The following is a 20,686-nucleotide window of genomic DNA, read 5'->3' as shown; positions in this document are numbered from 1 at the left end:
TCATGGGACTTGTTACCCAAAGTTTAATAGGGAAAAAATAGTAATAGGCTGAAAATAGCTTATATCAATGGTTTTCAGATCCTCTTTCAAAGACATAATTGTTCCTAGAAAGCACCCTAATGTTTACTGTGGAGAATGGTGAAGAGAGATTGAGTAGGTAGGGTTCTGCTATCAGCACAATTTCTTTTCAATGCACACTTAATCTGCATGTATAACGTGAGCTTTAGCAAGCAAAATAAACCTCAAATTCTGTTTAAATTGGGGATAGATTTTTATATTACACACTATTATTTTATTATTTAGAGTTTCATGTGCATGGAGGAGAAAGCATTCTATTGGATGCTTCTGTGTGAAAGAGAACAGTTTCGAAGATATTGATGAAGAAATCATAGCTATTTCAATCAGAATATGGGCTGGAGGCTAATTGTAATTGATATATTTGAGCCAAGTTAATCAACTTGCTGCAACCTAATTTCCTTTTTCATAATGTAGTGGGATTGGGCACTGTTACCTCAACTGTTCTTTCTCCTTGAAGGCTCTACTACTTCATGACTGGATTGAAGGGCAGACATCTGATAAGCCTAATTTTGCTTCTTGTTAATACTTCATCAAATGGGACTTGGGAGACCCTGAATGTCACTGGCATTCAAGGTTTTGTTGTAGAAAAAGAAAACATGTCTTTTGAAGATTGAAATTGGTGGATGTGGATTTTGAGTGATGCAATGTGGTGCCATGCTGAAGAGCGAAGGAATGTAATCCTTCCAAACCCAAAACCACAAGCATCCTCCTTACCTTCAGTTTTCTCCAACACAAAAAACATCAAGAAGATGTCTAAGGCCAGTACAGTCAGGAAGAAGATGATCAGAAGGACTTCCAATATACTGAGTTTCCTTGCCATCTAGATGGACACAGATAATGGGATTTAAGCAAACCACAAAGCTCCATCCATCCAAAAGGACAGGCATCATGATTATAATTTGAATTCATGTGCAAGATGACTTGATTACAAGCATTCCTCCTTACATAATCCAGAGAATATTGGTTTCCACTCATCACAGTGTTTACAATTAACTCTAGTCTGTGCATCTAACACCTCTAGAGCCTTTGCCTTTTTTGTCTGCAGAGGGTTGAGTATTGTCCAAGGAAAGAATATTTCGGACATAAAGAACTGAAAGTAGAGAGGGAGGAGTGGAATAGAGTACAGGAGAGAGATAAGGTGTTGAGGTGCCTCACAAAGCCCTTTTAGATGCCACTTTGATCCTCATACCCACCCTGGGCAGTAGAGTGGAGGGTACACTCAGGGAGGGAAAAAGTAACAAAACCTGAATCCTATCTTCTTATTCCAATTCTCATGCCATGATGGCAAGATGTTTAATTATTTAGAAATGACTAATCCTGTTAAGTCTCTGATAACAAAAATGAACCCAATCCTGATCTCCAGCACAATGCTTGCTTGTGTGGTCACAGCACACAAACCCATATAAATTTGGTGGCTCACTGTAACCTTGCCAATCATGCATACATAGACCCAAGTTTTAAAATATTTGGTGTACTGGAGTGTGTAGTGAACTGGGAACCAAAGGACATTCATTCTTGTCCTGGCTTGCCTACCAATAGGTGGGCATTTTGGCTATTTGGAGGTGTATTTCTTTATCTCCACAAGTCAGATTCTGGAGGTACTCCCAAGCTTATGCTCTAATTATAGCAAATCTCACATTATACATATGTCTCACAACCCCATGACGGCCCTCACCATGTCATTCCTTGACCAACTTTCCACCATCTTCAGCACTCTTCCCACCATGGCTGCACATTGGCTGCTTCCTGGAACTTATCACCCTCCAGAATTGTTCCATTTCTGAACTCTAAGCCTCTACTTCCTACTTACTGGGCAGAAGCCCATCCTCTTTTACCCTCTTATTGCATTGTTTATTCTTGGACCACACTGAGGCTTCTGTTCTGTTCCACTCCCTCTTAATCTCTCAGCCCCTCCTGGCCTCCTGGCTGTTATCATTCCCTGATGTAGTCCGCGGCAGCTATTATTACTCTCATCTTCCTTGCTCCCTCATCTGCTAACTGAATCTATATAATGAAACCATTGATCCAAACTTCTGCCTTCTGAGTTTATGCACTCAGCCCAACGTGGATGCCACTGGGTTCATAATCTGACAAATATACTGGGCCTTAAAGCTGACTGACAACCTTGCCACCTTCTCTCATTTTTCACAGGAGAAATTTCAAACATTGATCCTTGTTTTCAAGCCCCAACCTTTGTCACCTATGCTGTTACTCTCAGCCGATACCATCTCCAACGTCACAAATGAAGCAACTATTTTGCAGAAACTATTCCATATACCTGCTTCTCAACCCAAGCATTTCTATGAAATTTATCTGTATCTGGGTAAACTCTTACTTTTCCCCCTTCTCAACTGAAGAGTTTCCCCTCCTCTTGTCTAAGGATAGTCCTTGTATCTATTCTGTAGATCTCACACACTTTGAATTTCTCAAAAACCTTCTTCCACCAATTATCCTTCCTCTTCCTTGCATTATCAACCTCTCCCTCTGAATGTGCTCTTTCCCCTCAAAAGTAATATCCCAAGTCACCCTAAACTCTGGTGATTATTCTGGGTCTTTCTCTAGGTACCATTATAACTTTCTTTTTCCTCTTACAGCCAGCTTTCCGAAAAGATAATGGCACACTGTCTGCATTACCTTCCTTCTTATTACTGGCATGGCTTCTGTTTTCTTGCATTCCACTGAAACTCCCCCTGCCAAGGTCACCAGTGATTTAGCTGCTGAATACAATGGGCACTCTCTTAATCACCCAGCACTATCAACCACTCCTTCCTCTTTAAATTTCTCCATGTTTGGATTCCTTGATTATCATTTAATCTTGGTTTTCACCTACTTTTCTGGCTCCTCCAATTTTCTTTTAGTTCCATTTCATTAAGATATTGATATTCCCTATATTTTCAACATAGGTCCACCATCCTCTCTCTTTTAGCAAACTCCGCCACTCATATGACTTCATATAACACCCGAGGACAATGCAATCTTTATTTCTAGCCCAGAGATTCAGATTTATATGTGCAACTGCCTATTAGATAATCTCACCTGGATGTCCCACACACTTAACCAAATTCAACACATTTGAACATGTGTTCACCGCTCCCCACACCCCAGTCCTAACTTCCACCAATTCTGCCCAGTTGGCCTCTCCTCAATAATTAATATCTTGAGGAAGAGAATCACAATTTTTAAAAAAATCTACATAACTTTTTTGACTTCTCTCTTCTTTGCATTTCTCACAGCCAGTCACCAGTTCAGTCAGACTCCTTCCCCAATATATTTCAGATCTGTATCTTCTTCTCCATCCCTACTGGAAATGCTTTAGTCAGGCCATTATTTTTGGCCTGAACTGTGACCACAACTTCCCCACTGGCTCCCTGCTTCCAATTGGCAGATGGATTAATCTTTCTACTGCACAAACAAGGTTATTTGGTTTTCCTATACTCAGGTCCTCAGTGGTTCTCCAAATAAAATGCAAACTCTTCAGCTTTGTTATCATCTCCTATGCCTGTGTGGCCTGCCTCTTCTCTCCCTTATGTTCCAGCTGTACCAAGCAAACAACTGTGTAGTAATAATCTGTAAACCCATGTAAATAAAGAATTTTCTTTTTTTCTTACTTTGCCTCTCCTTTAACTTTGCATTTCCCTGCACTCCTGCTCTTCTCAGCCCTGGCCCAATGCCATGACCATTTCTATAAGCATTTCCATATGCGTATAGTTTCACTTTTTAATTGAGGCAGGCTTTTGTTTAATGTGTAATAAGCCGAGTAAAAACGCACCTTAATTTTGAAATAGGGGTAAAGAGCAAGGATCTACAGATAATTTGCCAAGGGAGGGCAGAGTTATGATTGGGGTTTGGAGTTGAAGTTGGAGTATATTCACTATTCTTTCCTATTAGCCTAAATCTATCAGGTGTCTCTCCTCTAAATTATTCAAAGGTTTACTCTAATCCCCGTAAGATAGATAGATAGATAGATGATAGATAGATAGATAGATAATATATAATATTATATTCCTATGACACCCCTACATCAAAGTTGACCAGGCAGGCATTATGATTCACATTTTATGTCAATGTTAAGGGATTTTGCCTAGCCATGGTTAGTGGTATGACTGAGGCAAACACTGAGGCTCTGCTTCTTAAACTAGTCTTTGAGTATTCACGCTCTCTCCACAATGTCTCCTAGACCTCAGAGCTTACATATCTAGAGGCTGGATCTCTAATGTAGAATTTCAGGCAGTGAAAGAAGTCTGAGGGACCAACCCCATATGCTTGCCATACCTGACTTCGTTACTTATACGTACAGCCCAGGACTCACTACCACAGCAAACATGCTATCTGTCACTCAGTTTCCCTTCTCCAAGCATTGTGTCTCTCCATGAGATTTTCCTTCCCAGCCTCTACAAACCCAAAGCAGCTACTTCTTCCAAAGCTCCTGAGTCCTCCTGGGGGGAGCAAGGAGGGGGAAGCAGGCTCAACACCCGTGGCTCAGGAAGTTCAGAAGACTCTGCGGACAGCCCCAGGCATTTTCCTGCCACAGGAACTATTGGCATTCTGGCAGAGAGCAGGTAGATGGGGATTCATAAAGGTAGAAAGTCTCTCCTACTTAGAAACCCTGCCTACTCAGCCACTTTTCTTTATCAAACACAATTTTAGGATAATTAAAATCCAGGCTATTATTAAAGGCCTTAATGATCATCTACCATTTCCCTCTCCACAAAGAGATGCCTCTACTGTCTTCCCAATCCATCACTTTCAGCTAGCTTCCAGAAGTATCCTATCTGTTAATTCTTTCCTTGTTTTCTCCCAGTGAGAAAGGAACGTCTTGCATTCGACCCTCCGCATCTGTTACACACACATACATACACACTTCTCCTGCCCAGTCAGCCTGTTACTCCATGCACTATCTCATCCCCACTCCTCATAGTCTCTGGAAAAGGAAGAAAATATAAGGTCCAGAAGAAAAGTGTGAGTTGTCCAGATCATTTAGCAAAGACAGGGACATTTAAAAGAAAAAAAGAACACTACTTATTTAAAGCCACCATGTGCATGGAGAAAAGTACTCACCTCATAGCCGTGTCCCTTTATTTGCTGTGTCTATCCCTCAGTAGTTCTTGAGGAACACTGAGCAAAGGTGACAAGGTTGATGTAGCCAGCTTCTGCCAGGATTGATTTATTGCCCTGTAAATCTGATGATGATTGGAGGACAGGAGTGCATTTTCCAGCTAACCATAAAGGGCCCTTGCTTTCCCTGTGACTTAGAGAAAGCTCCATTTGTTAATAAAAGAGGAAGGTGGGGTTTTATTCTAATAGTTATGCTTCTTCTGTATTCCTGTTCATATCCAATTACTTTGCTTGTCACACTACATTATACTTGTCTGTCCACGTAGCCTAAAGTGTTCAGGGAGCTGGCCCTCTTCGGTTGTACCTACAGCTCCTGTGCTTAGCACTCTGCCCAACATAAACATACAGCTATTTGTTGAATAAGTAAATGAAAAAAGGAATAGCTCTTGCTTGGTTCACCCACATTGTTCCTTTTTCCATTTTGTTTCCCAAAGTTCTCTTGAGTAACTCAGCTTTCCATTAATTTAAGTAAGCATTCCCACCAATTATTCTCAATAAAATAAGTACCATCAAACTCGATGTTATATAATCTTAAAGTGGGAAGACACCTCTACTGGAATTTTGTCATGCTCTTTGGCTTTTTGGCACCTTTAAAAAACTTCTAATATTTAAGGAACTTTCCACCCTGGGAATTCTGCCTCCCCACACCCCTCCCCTAAGTAAGAGGTTAGAAATTCTCTTTTACAATCTCCCTTTCAGCCAAGGTAGAGGCCGGTGGTCTGTGCTCGGCCAATGAGATGTGCCTGTGGAATCCAGGATGGTAAAGAGGCACTGTTTCGGAGGCAGCAGGGACTGGGGACCTAGCAGCAACCTATGCTCAGTAATGAGAGTACAAGCTGCCAGACATGTGCTAAGGGCCATGGCAGTGGAACCTCCCACAAGGTAATCAGGCTGGTGTACCTAGCCACATAGCCTACAAACCTGACACTCTAGCCCTCCTGGAGTTTCAGTGAGTCACCAATATCTTTCAAGATTCAGTTTTGTTCTTAAGCTAGCTAAAGTGTGTTACTTTTGTAATGAAATATAACTCACATGCCATGACATTCACCCTTGCAAAGTATACAGTTCAATGGTTTTTAGTATATTCACAGAGTTTTGCAACCATCACCACTATTTCCAGAACATTTCCATCATTCCAAAAGAAAGCCATCACTCATTCATGGTCACTCCCCATTCTCCTCTCCCCAGTCCCTGCAACCACTAATCCACTTCCTATCTTTATGGATTTGCCTATTCTGAACATTTCGTATAAATAGAATCATACATTATGCAGCCTTTTGTGTCTGGCTTCTTCCACTTGGCATAATGTTTTCAAAATTCAACCATATTGTTGTAGGTATTAAGCACCTTCAGGTATCAGGGCTTTATTCTTTTTTATGGCTGGATGATATTCATTACATCAATACACTACATTTTGCTTATATACTCATCAATTGATGTATATTTGGGTTGTTTCTACTTTTTTTGCTATTAGGAGCAATGCTGCTATGAACATGTATGTACAAGTTTCTGTGTGGACATATTTTCAATTCTTTGGGGATACACCCCAGAATGAAATTTCTGGATCATATGGTAACTCTATCTTTAACTTTATGAAGAATTGCATTTTCCAAAATGGTGGCAGGTGACATATTACATTCCCACCAGCAATATATGAGGGTACACAGTTATATATCTTATATATAACAATATATGAGGGTACGCAGTTATATATCCTGTATATAATATATGAGGGCATACATTTATATCTCCTATATATAACAATATATGAGGGCATGCAATCTTTCAATGGCATCCAAGATCCATAAGTAATATAGTGGCCATAGTAGTCAATGTTTGCTTTAAATGCTCAGTGTTTGGCAAGCATACACACACACACACACACACACATGCACACACACACACACACAGAAACTTGGTTTCTACTTTTATGAACTTCAGAAATGACATAAGCACCTTATCTTTTGCTCCAGTAAAAGAAAGCCTTTGTTAGAGGGAAAATGCACTTGGATCTCATTTCAAATTGGGACAATATCTTGGCAAAAGATAAAGAAAGGGGATTTATTACTACATAAGATCATTCTATTCTTTGTGAGATAATTTACTCTTAGCTCCCCACATCCCATGCTCACTTATGACATCATTCACATTTCAGTGCTGACAATCCCAGCTATAATCTGTTTCCTAAAGTGCAGGAATTAGCTAACTTTGCCATCCCTTCTTGCTAACAAGCAACTGGAAGATTTTGCATCACATGCTTGTGTTGACCAATGAAAAAGAGACATTCTGAAGAAAAGAAACAAGCATGCAACCCAGTATCTTCCAGTTGTTTATTAGCATGGTGAAGTTAGCACTTGGCAGGATTTATAAAGTAATCAAAGCAAGCAGAGGGTTGAATCATCAAGTCAGAAACCAAAAATATGCATGACCCTTAACTTTCAAAGCACCATCCTCCAAGGCAAGATGCAAAGATCTCAATGATATTGCAGTAATGACAAGAAGGTAAAGGTACTTAGTGCAGTTTGTGCCCTACCGCCACTTCCAGAACGCCCCTCGGGAGACACTGGCACAGACTGTGCTCGCGGAAGTACCCACACAACTGGTCTCCTACTTCAAGGCCCAAGGTTGGGCCCCATTCAAGCCACTTCCACCGCCAGCCAAGAGCCCTGCACAGGCTCCTCAGGCCTAGATTCCCTTAGAGGGTGGGCTGTGGCTCGTCCTCAGCCTTGTGTCCCCAAGGTCCCTGTGGGCATGGCTCAGTCCTGCACACATTGCCCAGTGCTGCACTTTACATTTTATACTTTTATATTTGCTCCTGCTGTTGCTCTTGATCCCTCCTGCTTGCCCCTGGAATCCTTCATTTAATAAAGATCAGTGAAGACCACTGCTTTGCCACCAAAAAAAAAAAAAAAAAAAAAAGAAGGTAAAGGTACTGGCACTTGGACCGTATCTGCCAAGGCCAATACAACCTTGTCTTTGTAGGTATCTATGATAATTAATGTTATAACAAGGATGCTTTTAATAAGAAAAGGAATAAATTTTCTTCCTCTTAAGTTAAAGGGTTTCAGATTGTTATTTTTTTTTTATTTTGGCATACCTACAAAGAGATAAAGTGAAATTATGTGGTCTTGGGGAGAGAGAATATCTCAAAAAGACCAACCTTTCCCGTAATGCTGGCCAGGAGTTACAAGTGTAGGTCCATGTTACAAGGTCTGTTTCAAGGTAGCCACAAGTGTATATGGCTCCATGTGTAATTGTTCTTATTCTTTTCCCCAAGTTTTTATTTAAATTCCAGTTGTTAACATATGCGTAATATTAGTTTTAGGTGTACAATTAACTATTTTAATTTTTAATATGATAAATATCAATAGATATAACCCCATGAACAAAAGCTTTGGAATCCTCAATAATTTTTAAGAGTATAAAGGGGTGCTGGAACCAAAATATTTGTGGAACTGCTGATTTGGTGTACTGATTTTCAGATGTCTTAATTAAATATGATATATGAAATGTATATGATACATATATATATTCCACATGAATAAAAAATGTAAGTGTATATATTATATAGACTTTTATATATTAAGCATATATGTATATGTATATTACATATATACTTAAAATTCTTTTTTAAATTTAAATTCAATTAGCCAACATATAGTACATCATTATATTTTGATATAGTGTTCAACAATTTGTTAGTTGCATATAACACCCAGTGCTCATCACATCACGTGCCCTCCTTAATGCCCACCACCCAGTTACCCCATCACCCCACCCACCTCCCTTTCTACAACCCTCAGTTTGTTTCCCAGAGTCAAGAGTCTCTCATGGTTTGTCTCCCTCTCTGATTTCTTCCCATTCAGTTTTCCCTCCCTTCCCCTATGATCCTCTGTGGTATTCCTTATATTCCACATGTGAGTGAAATCATTTGATGTAATTGTGTTTCTCTGATTGACTTATTTCATTTAGCATAATACCCTCCAAGTCCATCCATGTAGATGTAAGTGGTAGGTATTCATCCTTTCTGATGGCTGAGTAATATTCCATTGTATATATGAACCACATCTTTTTTTAAGATTTGAGAGAGCGAGAGAAAGAAGAAGACAGTGAGAGAGAACAAGTGGGGAGGAGAGGAAGAAGCGGGCTCCCTGCAGAGCAAAGAGCCTAATGCGGGGCTCAATCCCAGGATGCTGGGATCATGACCTAAGCCAAAGGCAGATGCTTAACCGACTGAGCCACCCAGGCGCGCCATGAACCACATCTTTATCCATTCATCTGTTGAAGGGCATCTCGGCTCCTTCCACAGTTTGGCTATTGTGGACATTGCTGCTATGAACGTTGGGGTACAGGTGCCCCTTCTTTTCACTACATCTGTATCTTTGGGGTAAATACGTAGTAGTGCAATTGCTGGGTTATAGGGTAGCTCTATTTTTAACTTCCTGAGGAGCCTCCATACTGTTTTCCAGAGTGGCTATACCAGCTTGCATTCCCATCAACAGTGTAAGAGGGTTCCCCTTTCTTCATATCTTCACCAACATTTGTTGTTCCCTGTCTTGTTAATTTTAGCCATTCTGAACTGCTATAAGGTGGTATCTCATTGTGGTTTTGATTTGTATTTCCCTGATGACAAGTGATGTGGAGCATTTTTTCATGTGTCTGTTGGCCATTTGTATGTTTTCTTTGGAGAAGTGTCTGTTCATGTCTTCTGCCCATTTGTTGACTGGATTATTTGTTTTTTGGGTGTTGAGTTTGAGAAGTTCTTTATAGATCTTGGATACCAGCCCTTTACCTGTTATGTCATTTGCAAATATCTTCTCCCATTCTGCAGGTTGTCTTTAGTTTTGTTGACTGTTTCCCTTGTGGTGCAGAAGATTTTTATCTTGATGAAGTCACAATAGTTCATTTTTGCTTTTGCTTCCCTTGCCTTTAGACACATGTCTTGCAAGAAGTTATTGCAGCCAAGGTCAAAGAGGTTACTGCCTGTGTTCTTCTCTAGGATTTTGACGGATTCCTGTCTCACATTTGGGTCTTTCATCCATTTTGAGTTTAACTTTGTGTATGGTGTAAGAGAATGGTCCAGTCTCATTGGCAAAGAAGAAGTCAAACTCTCACTCTTTGCAGATAACATGATACTTTATGTGGAAAACCCAAAAAACTCCACCCCAAAATTGCCAGAACTCATACAGCAATTCACAACGTGGCAGGATACAAAATCAATGCACAGAAATCAGTGGCATTCCTATACACAAACAATGTGACTGAAGAAAGAGAAATTAAGGAATTGATCCCATCCACAATTGCACCAAAAACCGTAAGATACCTAGGAATAAACCTAACCAAAGAGATAAAGGACCTGTACTCTAGAAACTACAAAACGCTTATGAAAGAAATTGAGGAATACATAAAAAGATGGAAAAACTTCCTATGCTCATGGATTGGAAGAATAAACATTGTTAAAATGTCTATGTTGCCCAGAGCAATCTACACATGCAAAGCAATCCCTATCAAAATACCACTGACATTTTTTGCAGAGCTGGAATAAACAATCCTCAAATTTGTATGGAATCAGAAAAGACCCCGGATAGCCAGGGAAATGTTGAAAAAGAAAACCAAAGTTGGTGGCATCCCAAAGCCTGACTTCAAGCTCTATTACAAAGCTGTGACCATCAAGACAGCATGGTACTGGCACAAAAACAGACACATAGACCAATGGCACAGAACAGAGAACCCAGAAATGGACCCTCAACTCTATGGTCAACAAACCTTCAACAAAGCAAGAAAGAATATCCAATGGAAAAATGACAGTCTCTATATCTAAAATTCCATATTCAAATAGAATTCCAGTATGTAACTGAGTAAATGACTGAAGCCAGGGTGGGGAGCTCAGATCCCTGCCAATCCACCTTCTTCCCTCTCCCAGAGAGCACTGCAGAGCCCCTTTCCAGAGTTTGGATATCACAGCTTTACTCTGACACTAGAAGTTTGCAGATGAGGAGGTATGATCCCAGAGTGACAAAGTGACTTAACCAAGTCCCTGACCCTAAAGATTGCTTCTGAGTTCTTTTCACTCAAATGAAAGCAGCAGAAAATGCTCAACCAGTAGATCAAACATATGTGATGGGGCGAGGCAGGATGCAACCATATACTTAGAGGACAGCTCTGCTCAGAAAGAGAAACTAAGGGAGCCACATACCCAATTCCTTCACTGACACTCTTCCCAGAGCTGCTAAGAATCTTTTCAGTCTTACACTGAAAGTCTTCATGTCCATAAGAAACTGGCTGTTTAAAAATGTCAAAAGGATGAATGCGTTCAAGACAGGTGACTGACTGAGGCTTGGGAACTCTTAAAACTGTTACAGCTACATAGGGACCCAGTCACTAAACTGAAGTCTGGGAAGCAGACATGTCTTAATCTAGGAATTCTTGAATTGGGATCCCCAGAACTCTAAGGAGTATAACTCAGGGAATCTGCAAATATTGATGGGAAAAATACTTTTGTTCACTAATTTCTAACTGAAATTTAGCATTTTCTTAGATTATAAATGTAGATAGCAGAGCATAGTTGTGTTAGCAGTACACAGGAGTCTCTCAAAAATAGAATCACAGATATTTTCATATCACATATGAAAACTATAGTAGATATCTCAAAATATTGTTTATGCTGATCATCACATGGAAATTATGACATTATGAAGCCCACTGTTAGATCTTAATTATTTAATGTGATCATTAAAAATGCCTTATGTGCTGGGTGTTATACGCAAACAATGAATCATGGAACACTACATCAAAAACTAATGATGTACTGGATGGTGACTAACATAACATGATAATAATTTAAAAAAAGCATGAGACTTAAAAAAAGATATAGTAATAACAATAAAAAAATAGAAAAAAGAACAGGGATGGTAAAAAAAATGCCTCATGTGTTCCTATATTAAATTTTTTAAATATTCATATAAATGTATTTTAATATAATCGGATTTCTTTAAAATAGTATGCATTCCTGGTGTTTAAAAAAGAAAGAAAAAGACTTAGGGAAGTATATACACTTGTTTCCAATACACTCATTATTCAAGGAATACTAAAAGTAAATATGCATGTTGAACGCAAATAAGTCATTTCTTTATCCCAAATTTTAACCATCTCAGGTTTTAACCAATCGTGATACAAATTCTGTTTTTGCCAGTTGACATTTTACCAGACATTTTGGCAATTGCTACGATAAGTAAAACAACCACCACCACCCAAGTACAGGCTCCCACAAACCTGAATCTTAAGAAAAACCCATGCCAGAGGTATGAGAGGAAGGGTGGATAATCATAAATCTGATTGTTCCATCAGTGGGTTAGACCACAAGAACTCTGATGCCAAGGACAACAAGACCAACTTGCAAGGGTTTGCCCAACAAGGAGCCTTAACCCCAAAGGTAGGTTACCCAGGGTAAAAATATCATAAAATTCAAAATCTCTTGTAAATTTGCTTGTTTTATTTTTCTCTGGCATTTAAGTTGCATGCGTTTGTGTGAACTATGGTTATACATGTTAGGGACGGAGCACAGAAATAAGATTTTCACGTTTCGAAGCACACCACTGCAAAAATAAGTTACATTTTTTACATTCAAACTCCTTCCTTCAGTTTTGCCTGCTTCAACCTCATCCTCACCCCTATTCCCATATTCTGTATTCCCCCACCTGTCTTCTCGCATTCACGTGAGTTGACCCTTCTTGTCTCCTTCCCATGAGGCTGCTATTCCTTAGATTTTTGTGTTTTCTTCTTGTCATGATCCTTTCTATCACCATCTTCTGTTTCCTCTCATCTTTCCTGTGTTTCTTTGCTTTCCCCTTATATCATGCTTGAGAGCATCGCTCCTCCTCCCCAGCCTATAGTTCCCCTCCCCTAAAACCAACTAGCAGACGTTCTTTCTGAATACTTTCTTGAGGCATTAGTCAACCCCAGGACCTGCAACTGTCCTGGCAAGCTTTTTCTTGTGTATTTAGCAAGAGTGGGGCCCATTCCCTGATTACACTTACACACACACACACACACACACACACACACACACACACCCCTTCATCGTGGACCCAGTTCATCTTCAGTAGATATATGATGAGCCATCAGTACCAAGTTCATCACACAGATAGGAAAACAACCCATCGATTTCCCACATTTCCCTATGGCCTATACCACAGGGCCAAGACACAGACAAAATATATGACAAAATTAACAAAATTCTTTACCCATACTGAGCATGAATGAATTCACAATACACAACAATTTTATAAGCATAAGATAGAAGTAGTTCCAAAGCTGTTTGTAATTAAGATCTTGCTCTAAAAATTCACAGAGTGCTTCTCCACGTCAGTGAAATGAAATTATGGAGGCTGATGTCTCTGCTGGTCACGTCAATGCTTAACACCTGTTGGGAACCAAAGGAAAAGAAGTGGGCATCTGGTGATTGAAATTTCTTGCACTAACAGGAATCAGGTAGAAGCCAAAGGTCCACATGCACTCTGCTACTTTCACAATTCACTGCCTAGCTGTAAGGCAGCCCTCAAGTTTTCAGGTGAGGAGGCTGCTTTTTGACCCCTTAGAGTACAAAGCTTGTTCAGTGATAGGGAAAAGACAACAGGCCCTAGATAATGCAATCGCAACCACTGCAGAGAAACAACTGCACAGAAATTTGGAGCAGATGTCTTCATTTCCAATCCTCAGAACCCTCTTCTGATTTCCTCCTTTTCCCGTTCCCCCATAGTGAGTTGGTGATTGCCCAGTGAAAGTTCAACAGTTCAGCTTTTTTTCTAGGCAGATGCTTTCCATAAAATGTCACTGCAGGTGCCATCACATCAGCTAGTGTGACAGTGCAGGAGTCGGTCAGCAACAAAATTGGGCAAAGTCCTTTAGGAGCTCTTGGTAAAGCTGGGGAAGTTGGTTGATAAGAAAGCCACAAATATGAGGAAACGAGTTAAAAAAATACATAACTGAAGGAAAACTTTTGTTTCAGGCCTTATAATCAGAAAGGATTATGAAAGAAAAACAGTCCAGGAAAAAGGAAGAAGCAAGCACACCCAGAAAGATCTGTTTACCACGAGGATAGGTGTTGGAAATGCCACACTGCATTGATCCCAAGGGGCAGGATTTTCCACATTTAACATCCATGAAATCAGAATGTGTCTTGCAGTCAACAGCTTTGGAATTACTGTGAGCCAAGCAACATTCATGACAATTGCTATTGTCTGTGCATGCATGAACTTCATTGCTATTATTGGTATTATGAATGGATAGACTACAAACCACTTAAGGATTATTTTAGGAAAGAATAGGAATCCTCGCTGATAGTAAGATCAAAAAAGTGCTAGGATGAAAACTTGTATAAAGCATTTGCTACATTTGAGAAAATCCCATGACGCTAGTGAAAGAATTTTTATGAAATGATATATCACCAATGCCTCTGATAGCACAGAGGAAATACCTTAACCTATTCATGCCACATATTTCTCTTTTAAATAATAATAAATAGGGGCGCCTGGGTGGCTCAGTTGGTTAAGCGACTGCCTTCGGCTCAGGTCATGATCCTGGAGTCCCGGGATCGAGTCCCGCATCGGGCTCCCTGCTCAGCAGGGAGTCTGCTTCTCCCTCTGACCCTCTTCCCTCTCGTGCTATCTCTCATTCTCTCTCTCAAATAAATAAATAAAATTTAAAAAATAATAATAATAAATAATTTATATTTACATAAAATTTTGAATAATAAAAGAAAAATCTATGATACGAATTGGTTAAGGCATTTCTTTCTTTCTTAAAAAAAGATTTTTTTTTTATTAGAGAGAGAGAATGAGAGAGAGAGAGCACAAGCAGGGGGAGGGGCAGAGACAAAGGGAGAAGCAGACTCCTTGCTGTGCAGGGAGCCCGACGTGTGGCCTAGGACCCTGGGATCATAACCTGAGCAGATGCTTAACCCACTGAACCACCCAAGTGCCCCAAGTTAAGGCACTTCTAATATTTCTTCACATTCGGAGTCTACCTCATCTAAATTACTTTGATGCAGATTTATCAATGTTCTTATGTCTCTACCCAATATTTTCCTCTGTATTATCACTAACATTGAAATGATATAAATCTTCATTTAAAGTAAGCTTGCAAAGCTCTCTGTGTGTTGAAAGTAGAAATTTTAAATGTTATGAAAGCATTGTGTCATACTTTGTAATCCCTTTTTCCTTCTTTGTGGAATAATGGGGCAACTTTAACTGATGGTGTCATATTTGATGGAATATGGTAGTTCGAGCTGTTTGGGAAGTAGATCTCTGAGGCGAGGTGAAGGAGTAAAGACAAAGTTCTATGTAAATTTGCAGACAAGAAAAAGCACGGATCCAGACCCTCAATCCCAAATGATGCTAAGTCAGGAATTTTCCCTTCATCTCCATGCTGTCCACTGTTGGCACACTGAACACAGACAGCTTCCTGAAGGGCTCTGCAGGAAAAGCTGTCATTTGGAAGGGAGGTGGGCAGGAACTGCCCTAGCACTGGACCGGGAAATACCATTGGGACTTTTCACTGGCCACAAACCTGTGTCACAGGGTTGTTAGTGAAGTTTGGCGTTATCACCATGCTGCTCACAGAGATGCTGACACTGGAAATGGGAACACTGCCCACTCCCCAGATCTCAACGTAGCCCAGTTTCAATGGGTTTGAATCAGTGATGTATTTGTTGAAAATTATATGATTCTGCATCATATTCTATCAGTTGGAGATAAAAAGAAACCAGAGGGGAAAAAAACATAAACAAAATCCATTTAAATTTTCCCAAACTTTAGACACAAATGCAGATCATGAAGTAAGACAATGTGAGAGTCACCATCTTGTGCCCTTGAATAATGCAGACCATGATTTCATCCCTCTATCTCCTGCTTCCAACTATCATCCAATTTTGCATTAGCTAAGCACCTGCAGTGTCTCTAGACTCACCCTGAACTCTAAGGAGACAAAGAGTCTCAGGTATCAGGAACCTTCTGTTCTACATGTAGAGATGTCACTGTGCAGACCATTCCAAGGCAACACAGGACTAGGGCTAGATAACATAAAAACAATCTGTCTGTCTGCACCTTGGTGAACTGGAAGAAGTTAGTGATGAAATATAAATTGGTTTAATCACAGAAAACTTCCGGGAGAGCATACTAAATTTCCTTCTGAAGTCTACAGGAAGGGAAGGATGCAAATTAACAAGGGCAGGGAAGGGATTCTAGGCGGTTCTTTATGCCCTTACGATATCCAGCATCCAACTAAGCCAACAGAACTCTGTTCTCTCTTCACAGTATCAGTCACACTCACCTGGTTGGCAGAAAAGTTGGCCAGGTAATAGAGTCCTTTTCCATAAGTATCTGCAAACAAGCAACAAGGTAAGCGTGATCTGGAGCTGTGTTCTGAAATTCCAATTGCTTACTTGTTGAGAAAGTAGGGGTGATTTTTATTTTTCATTTCACTTTTCTTCTTCACAGAGTTTTGTGAGATCAGTCAGACTTTGCCCCCAGACTCCATTTACACAAAGTGTTTGAAATGGGTGTGTACAGATGCATCTGTCTAACAGAGTCACCTCATAGAATGCATTTTCCTGACACCACTCTTAATCCGCTTCTCTTTCTCAAGGTCTACCATTCCCAACATCTTCCTAGTCACCTCAGAATTTCTAGATTCCTACTGCTAGAGGCACACATATGTGTGCATACGTGCATGTACACCCACATCACAAACATCAACACTGGTGTCTTGGTCAGCTTATTTTCAGAGGTATGAGGCACCCTTTTTAAAGGCAATCTCCAGAGACCAAGGAAAACCACAGAAAAGACTTCTTTGTCCTTTATCTTTAATGTATGCCACAGGTTCAGGGAGAATATGAAGCTTGGCATGTCTTGCATAGGCATCCCCACCCTACCTCCTACCTTTGGGGCTTGCTCACTCTTCCCCATATTCTATCTCTTTCTAATTCACTTACCACTCAATCAGAGGGCATTGGCTATCCTCTAGAGCTGTGCTGTCCAAGATAGCAGCCACTAGCAGTATGTATCTATTTAAATTACAATTAATTACAATTAATTAAAATTAAAAAATTCAGTTTCTCAGATGTACTTGTCACATTTCAAATATGCAATAGTCACATAGGCCAATGGCTACTATATTGGGCAACACAGATACAGTCTGTTTCCATCGCTGCACTGGACAGCATTGGCTTAGACATAGCTAATGGAATGTAAGCTTTCCTCCCAAGATTTACCAGTTCCTGTAACCTCCGAGCGGAAAATCCCCTCAAATAAATAGCACAGGTGATAGAGGCATTGCCTTCCTTATTGGGACAGTAAACCATGTAATTAGAGAATGTGCCCTTGAACATAAACCATATGGAAGTATATCTCAGGTGGTTACTAAGAAACTTTCCCATTGGCCTCTATGCGGCTGTCTCACACAGTGAATTAGTATAGTTGGGTAATGGTGAGAGATTCAGAGCTACATTTCATTTACCTGAGGCATAAGGATCATATACAATAGGTATTGTGCACTTGAAATAACAAATGGCAATGTTTAAGAATGCAAAACTGTTTTAATGTGGAAAAGATAAAAAGCAGGCCTGTCCCTTAGTCAGTGGTATTCACACAAATCCAGGGCAACCCTACTCACCAATACTTTGCCCATCATCCCAGAAGAGCCAGCCATTAGCAGTTCCCTCATCATCCAAGGCAACCTTGAAGCCTATGAATTTCTGACGGCTGCAATGAGGTAGGAAAGATCAATTAGCTAAAAACAAAACCACTACCACAAACCAAGGGTTTTCACAGAAACATAACGGAAGTGCTTCATGGTATAAAGACTGGGTACTGGGATTCAAAAGACCTGTGATCTAGTTCTAGTTCTGATTTCAGGTCAGGAATGAATGAATGAATGGATGAACGAATGAATGAATTAGGAGAATTTTCCTTTAAGGCTCTAAAAGTACGACAAGAAACTACAAGCAAACTCACTGTTTCTGTGAGAAAAAACCTGATGTGATCTTTCTTTTTTCATGACCTAATTTCCTAAGCACGTGTAGAGTGAGCTCTGTTTAAAAATGTCCAAAGTTCTTCAGTTTTTAACTGAATTTTTTGAATCAAATGAGTATGGCTCTAAGAATTTTAGTTGGGCATCAGACAGACATGGATTTTAGTCCCTGCTCAACTACTTACGACCACTTGAAGACTCTCTTCGCTTGTCTATGAAATGGGGATAATCGTATTTACATCACAGAGTTTATTTTTCCCTTTTGTTAAGAAAAATAAATAATTTCCAAATAGAAACCTCCATATTAGTATAGATCTAGGCACAGAGCAAGCATTCACTTGATGTTAGCTATTATTAATTATTACATAGACTTAGGTCTAGAATTCTAAAGTCCTGTACGTGAGGAATCTCAGCCTCAAGCATCAGTTGCAATGAGGCTTACACAATTTTTCAGCAATGGTTTTCTTAGCAGAGTCAATTAAGATCCAGAGAGTCTTCTAAAACTAGTATGAATTGAATTGCTCCTTGTTTGACTTCCATTTCAGGTGTGATCAACTAGACCTATCATCTCACCCACTTAAATCTAAAATTGTTAATAACTGTTCAAAGAGTGCAAAGTCTGAAAAAGTTTAAAACACAAACAATCCAACAAACAAAAATCTGTAGCCAAATTCCTTCGGGGTCTGAGGGCGCTGCTTACAAATTGGCAGGCTTCACCAGGATCTGAGCTAACCGGCAGGTAAAGGAGGCCCCTTGTCCCTTGTCATTCACCTTAAGTGGGTGTTCTGTGCGGGCTCTTGCCAGGGCAGGATGTAGCCCCCACGGACATGAAGATTAATGTGGTTAAGAGGGGCCGCCAAGGACCTCCACTCTCCCCTTGCTCCAATGTCCACACCCTGTGGGCCAGAAGAAGACAAGACAGGAAGAGAACACACCTCATTGACCAACACATTTACTAGACAACTTGTCCGCTCTTCTGGACTTGGTGCCCGTCCATGACCCCTCAGCCCACAGCTGTTATTACACGTCTCCATGCTCACTCAGCTACTGTGTGGACTCTCACGATGCTGCTACAACATCATGTCAGCACCCCTTGTCTTCTGGGGTTTCTACTGTACATACTACATGAGATCGTAGTGTGGCTCTCAGCCTACCCTCATTCTACATCCTGTTTCTGTGTCAGAGAGCAGTGCTGCAGGAGGTTGAGCAAGCCTTTTATTTATTCCTTGTTGCCTCGTGATACACACGCTGCAATAGCATTTCTAGACCTTCCCTCACTTTGTCTCTGCTCCGTCTCCTGTCACTGCCCCCATTCCCCACTCCCACGAACTTCACTAAAGCAGTGACTCCCGCTTGACAGAAAGAATTAAAATGAGCTGACTTACTTTACAAATCCTTATCTTTAACTCACTACAACTTCCTTTATGTTTAACATCTTTATCTTGCCTCCTGTGTGACAGTTTCTAAGAAACCAGCCTTCCACGTTTCTTCAACCCAAGGCAGGGCTTCCCAGCTCCAGCACTGTGGACATTTGGGGCCAGATAATTTTTTGTCATGGGGGCTGTCCTGTGTTTTTGGGGATGCTCATCCGTGCCTATCCCCTAGATGCCAGTAGCACCTCCCCCCGCCTTGCCCACCACATGTGACAACTGAAAAGTCTCCAGACATTGCCAAATGTCTCCTGGTAGGCTAAATTCACCCATTTGATAATCACTACTTTAAAGGGAAGGAGGAAAGCTACCATAACATTCCTCTACTTCGGTCCCTTATGTTCTTCTTGGCCATAGTCTGCCTGTATGAACCGTAGGGGTGGGTAGGCAGAAGGAAGCCCAGTGACTGTTGCCGTGCTCCCTGGGGCGGACTCTGCTTCATGGGCTTGCCTCAGAACTCCAAAGTCTACAGGATTTAATAAAAATTCCAGGCCTACATCTCTGGCCTTCTTCGGTTTTCTCACTGATAGCATGAGAAAATCCAATTATATGATCTCTAATGACATTTCACTCCGATATCTGATGAACACTGGACATTTCCTCCATTGGTTATCCCACCTTCAGGTGAAACTCAACACTTGCAAAACTGTCAAGTTATCTCTCTGCCAAATTCTTTATTTCTCTCAATGGTATTTCCATTCTACTATGCATTATGTAAATATGATGGGATTTTAATCTCATGATTTCATGTCTAATACTTGATTAATCACAAGCTTGTTTACTTTCCTTTAAATAGTTTCTGACCAGGCCAGTCTAACAAATTCCTGTTTAAACATCCATTAAGATATGACTATAAGGTAAAAATCTCAGAACAGCACTATTAAAATAAGAATAGATAACCCAAATGCCTTTGTAGGGGGGAATTTGCATCAACTGTATAGTCATTGATTACGACTGAGAAGTACTGTTTTAAAAACCCAACATATGTTCTACACTGTAAACAAAGAAAATGGCCACAAGTAGATAAAAACTTCGAT

General features: G+C 40.3%; 2 protein-coding genes across 2 annotated transcripts in view; both read right to left on the bottom strand.

Moving 5' to 3' along the window:
- Window positions 1-2,938, bottom strand: part of MGAM2 (maltase-glucoamylase 2 (putative)) — a 100,413-nt gene extending 97,475 nt beyond the window's left edge. Inside the window, exon 1 of the mRNA XM_088018337.1 lies at window positions 793-2,938. Within this exon, the coding sequence (XP_087874463.1) occupies window positions 793-898 (106 nt within the window). The 5' untranslated portion in view covers window positions 899-2,938. The remainder of the gene's footprint in view (window positions 1-792) is intronic.
- A 9,729-nt stretch (window positions 2,939-12,667) lies between these two features.
- The window catches only part of MGAM (maltase-glucoamylase), an 85,856-nt gene continuing 77,837 nt past the window's right edge, over window positions 12,668-20,686 (bottom strand). The window contains exons 44-48 of the mRNA XM_028106470.2: window positions 18,991-19,115; window positions 17,863-17,951; window positions 16,522-16,571; window positions 15,760-15,930; window positions 12,668-13,615 (exon numbers count right to left, since the gene is read on the bottom strand). Of these exons, the coding sequence (XP_027962271.1) occupies window positions 13,538-13,615; window positions 15,760-15,930; window positions 16,522-16,571; window positions 17,863-17,951; window positions 18,991-19,115 (513 nt within the window). The 3' untranslated portion in view covers window positions 12,668-13,537. The remainder of the gene's footprint in view (window positions 13,616-15,759; window positions 15,931-16,521; window positions 16,572-17,862; window positions 17,952-18,990; window positions 19,116-20,686) is intronic.

This window comes from Eumetopias jubatus, unplaced genomic scaffold (assembly GCF_037043125.1).
Source record: "Eumetopias jubatus isolate StellerSeaLion01/CBP00866 unplaced genomic scaffold, mEumJub1_p1.0 scaffold_14, whole genome shotgun sequence".
Lineage (NCBI taxonomy): Eukaryota > Metazoa > Chordata > Mammalia > Carnivora > Otariidae > Eumetopias > Eumetopias jubatus.
This window is presented reverse-complemented; position numbering and strand designations above follow the sequence as displayed.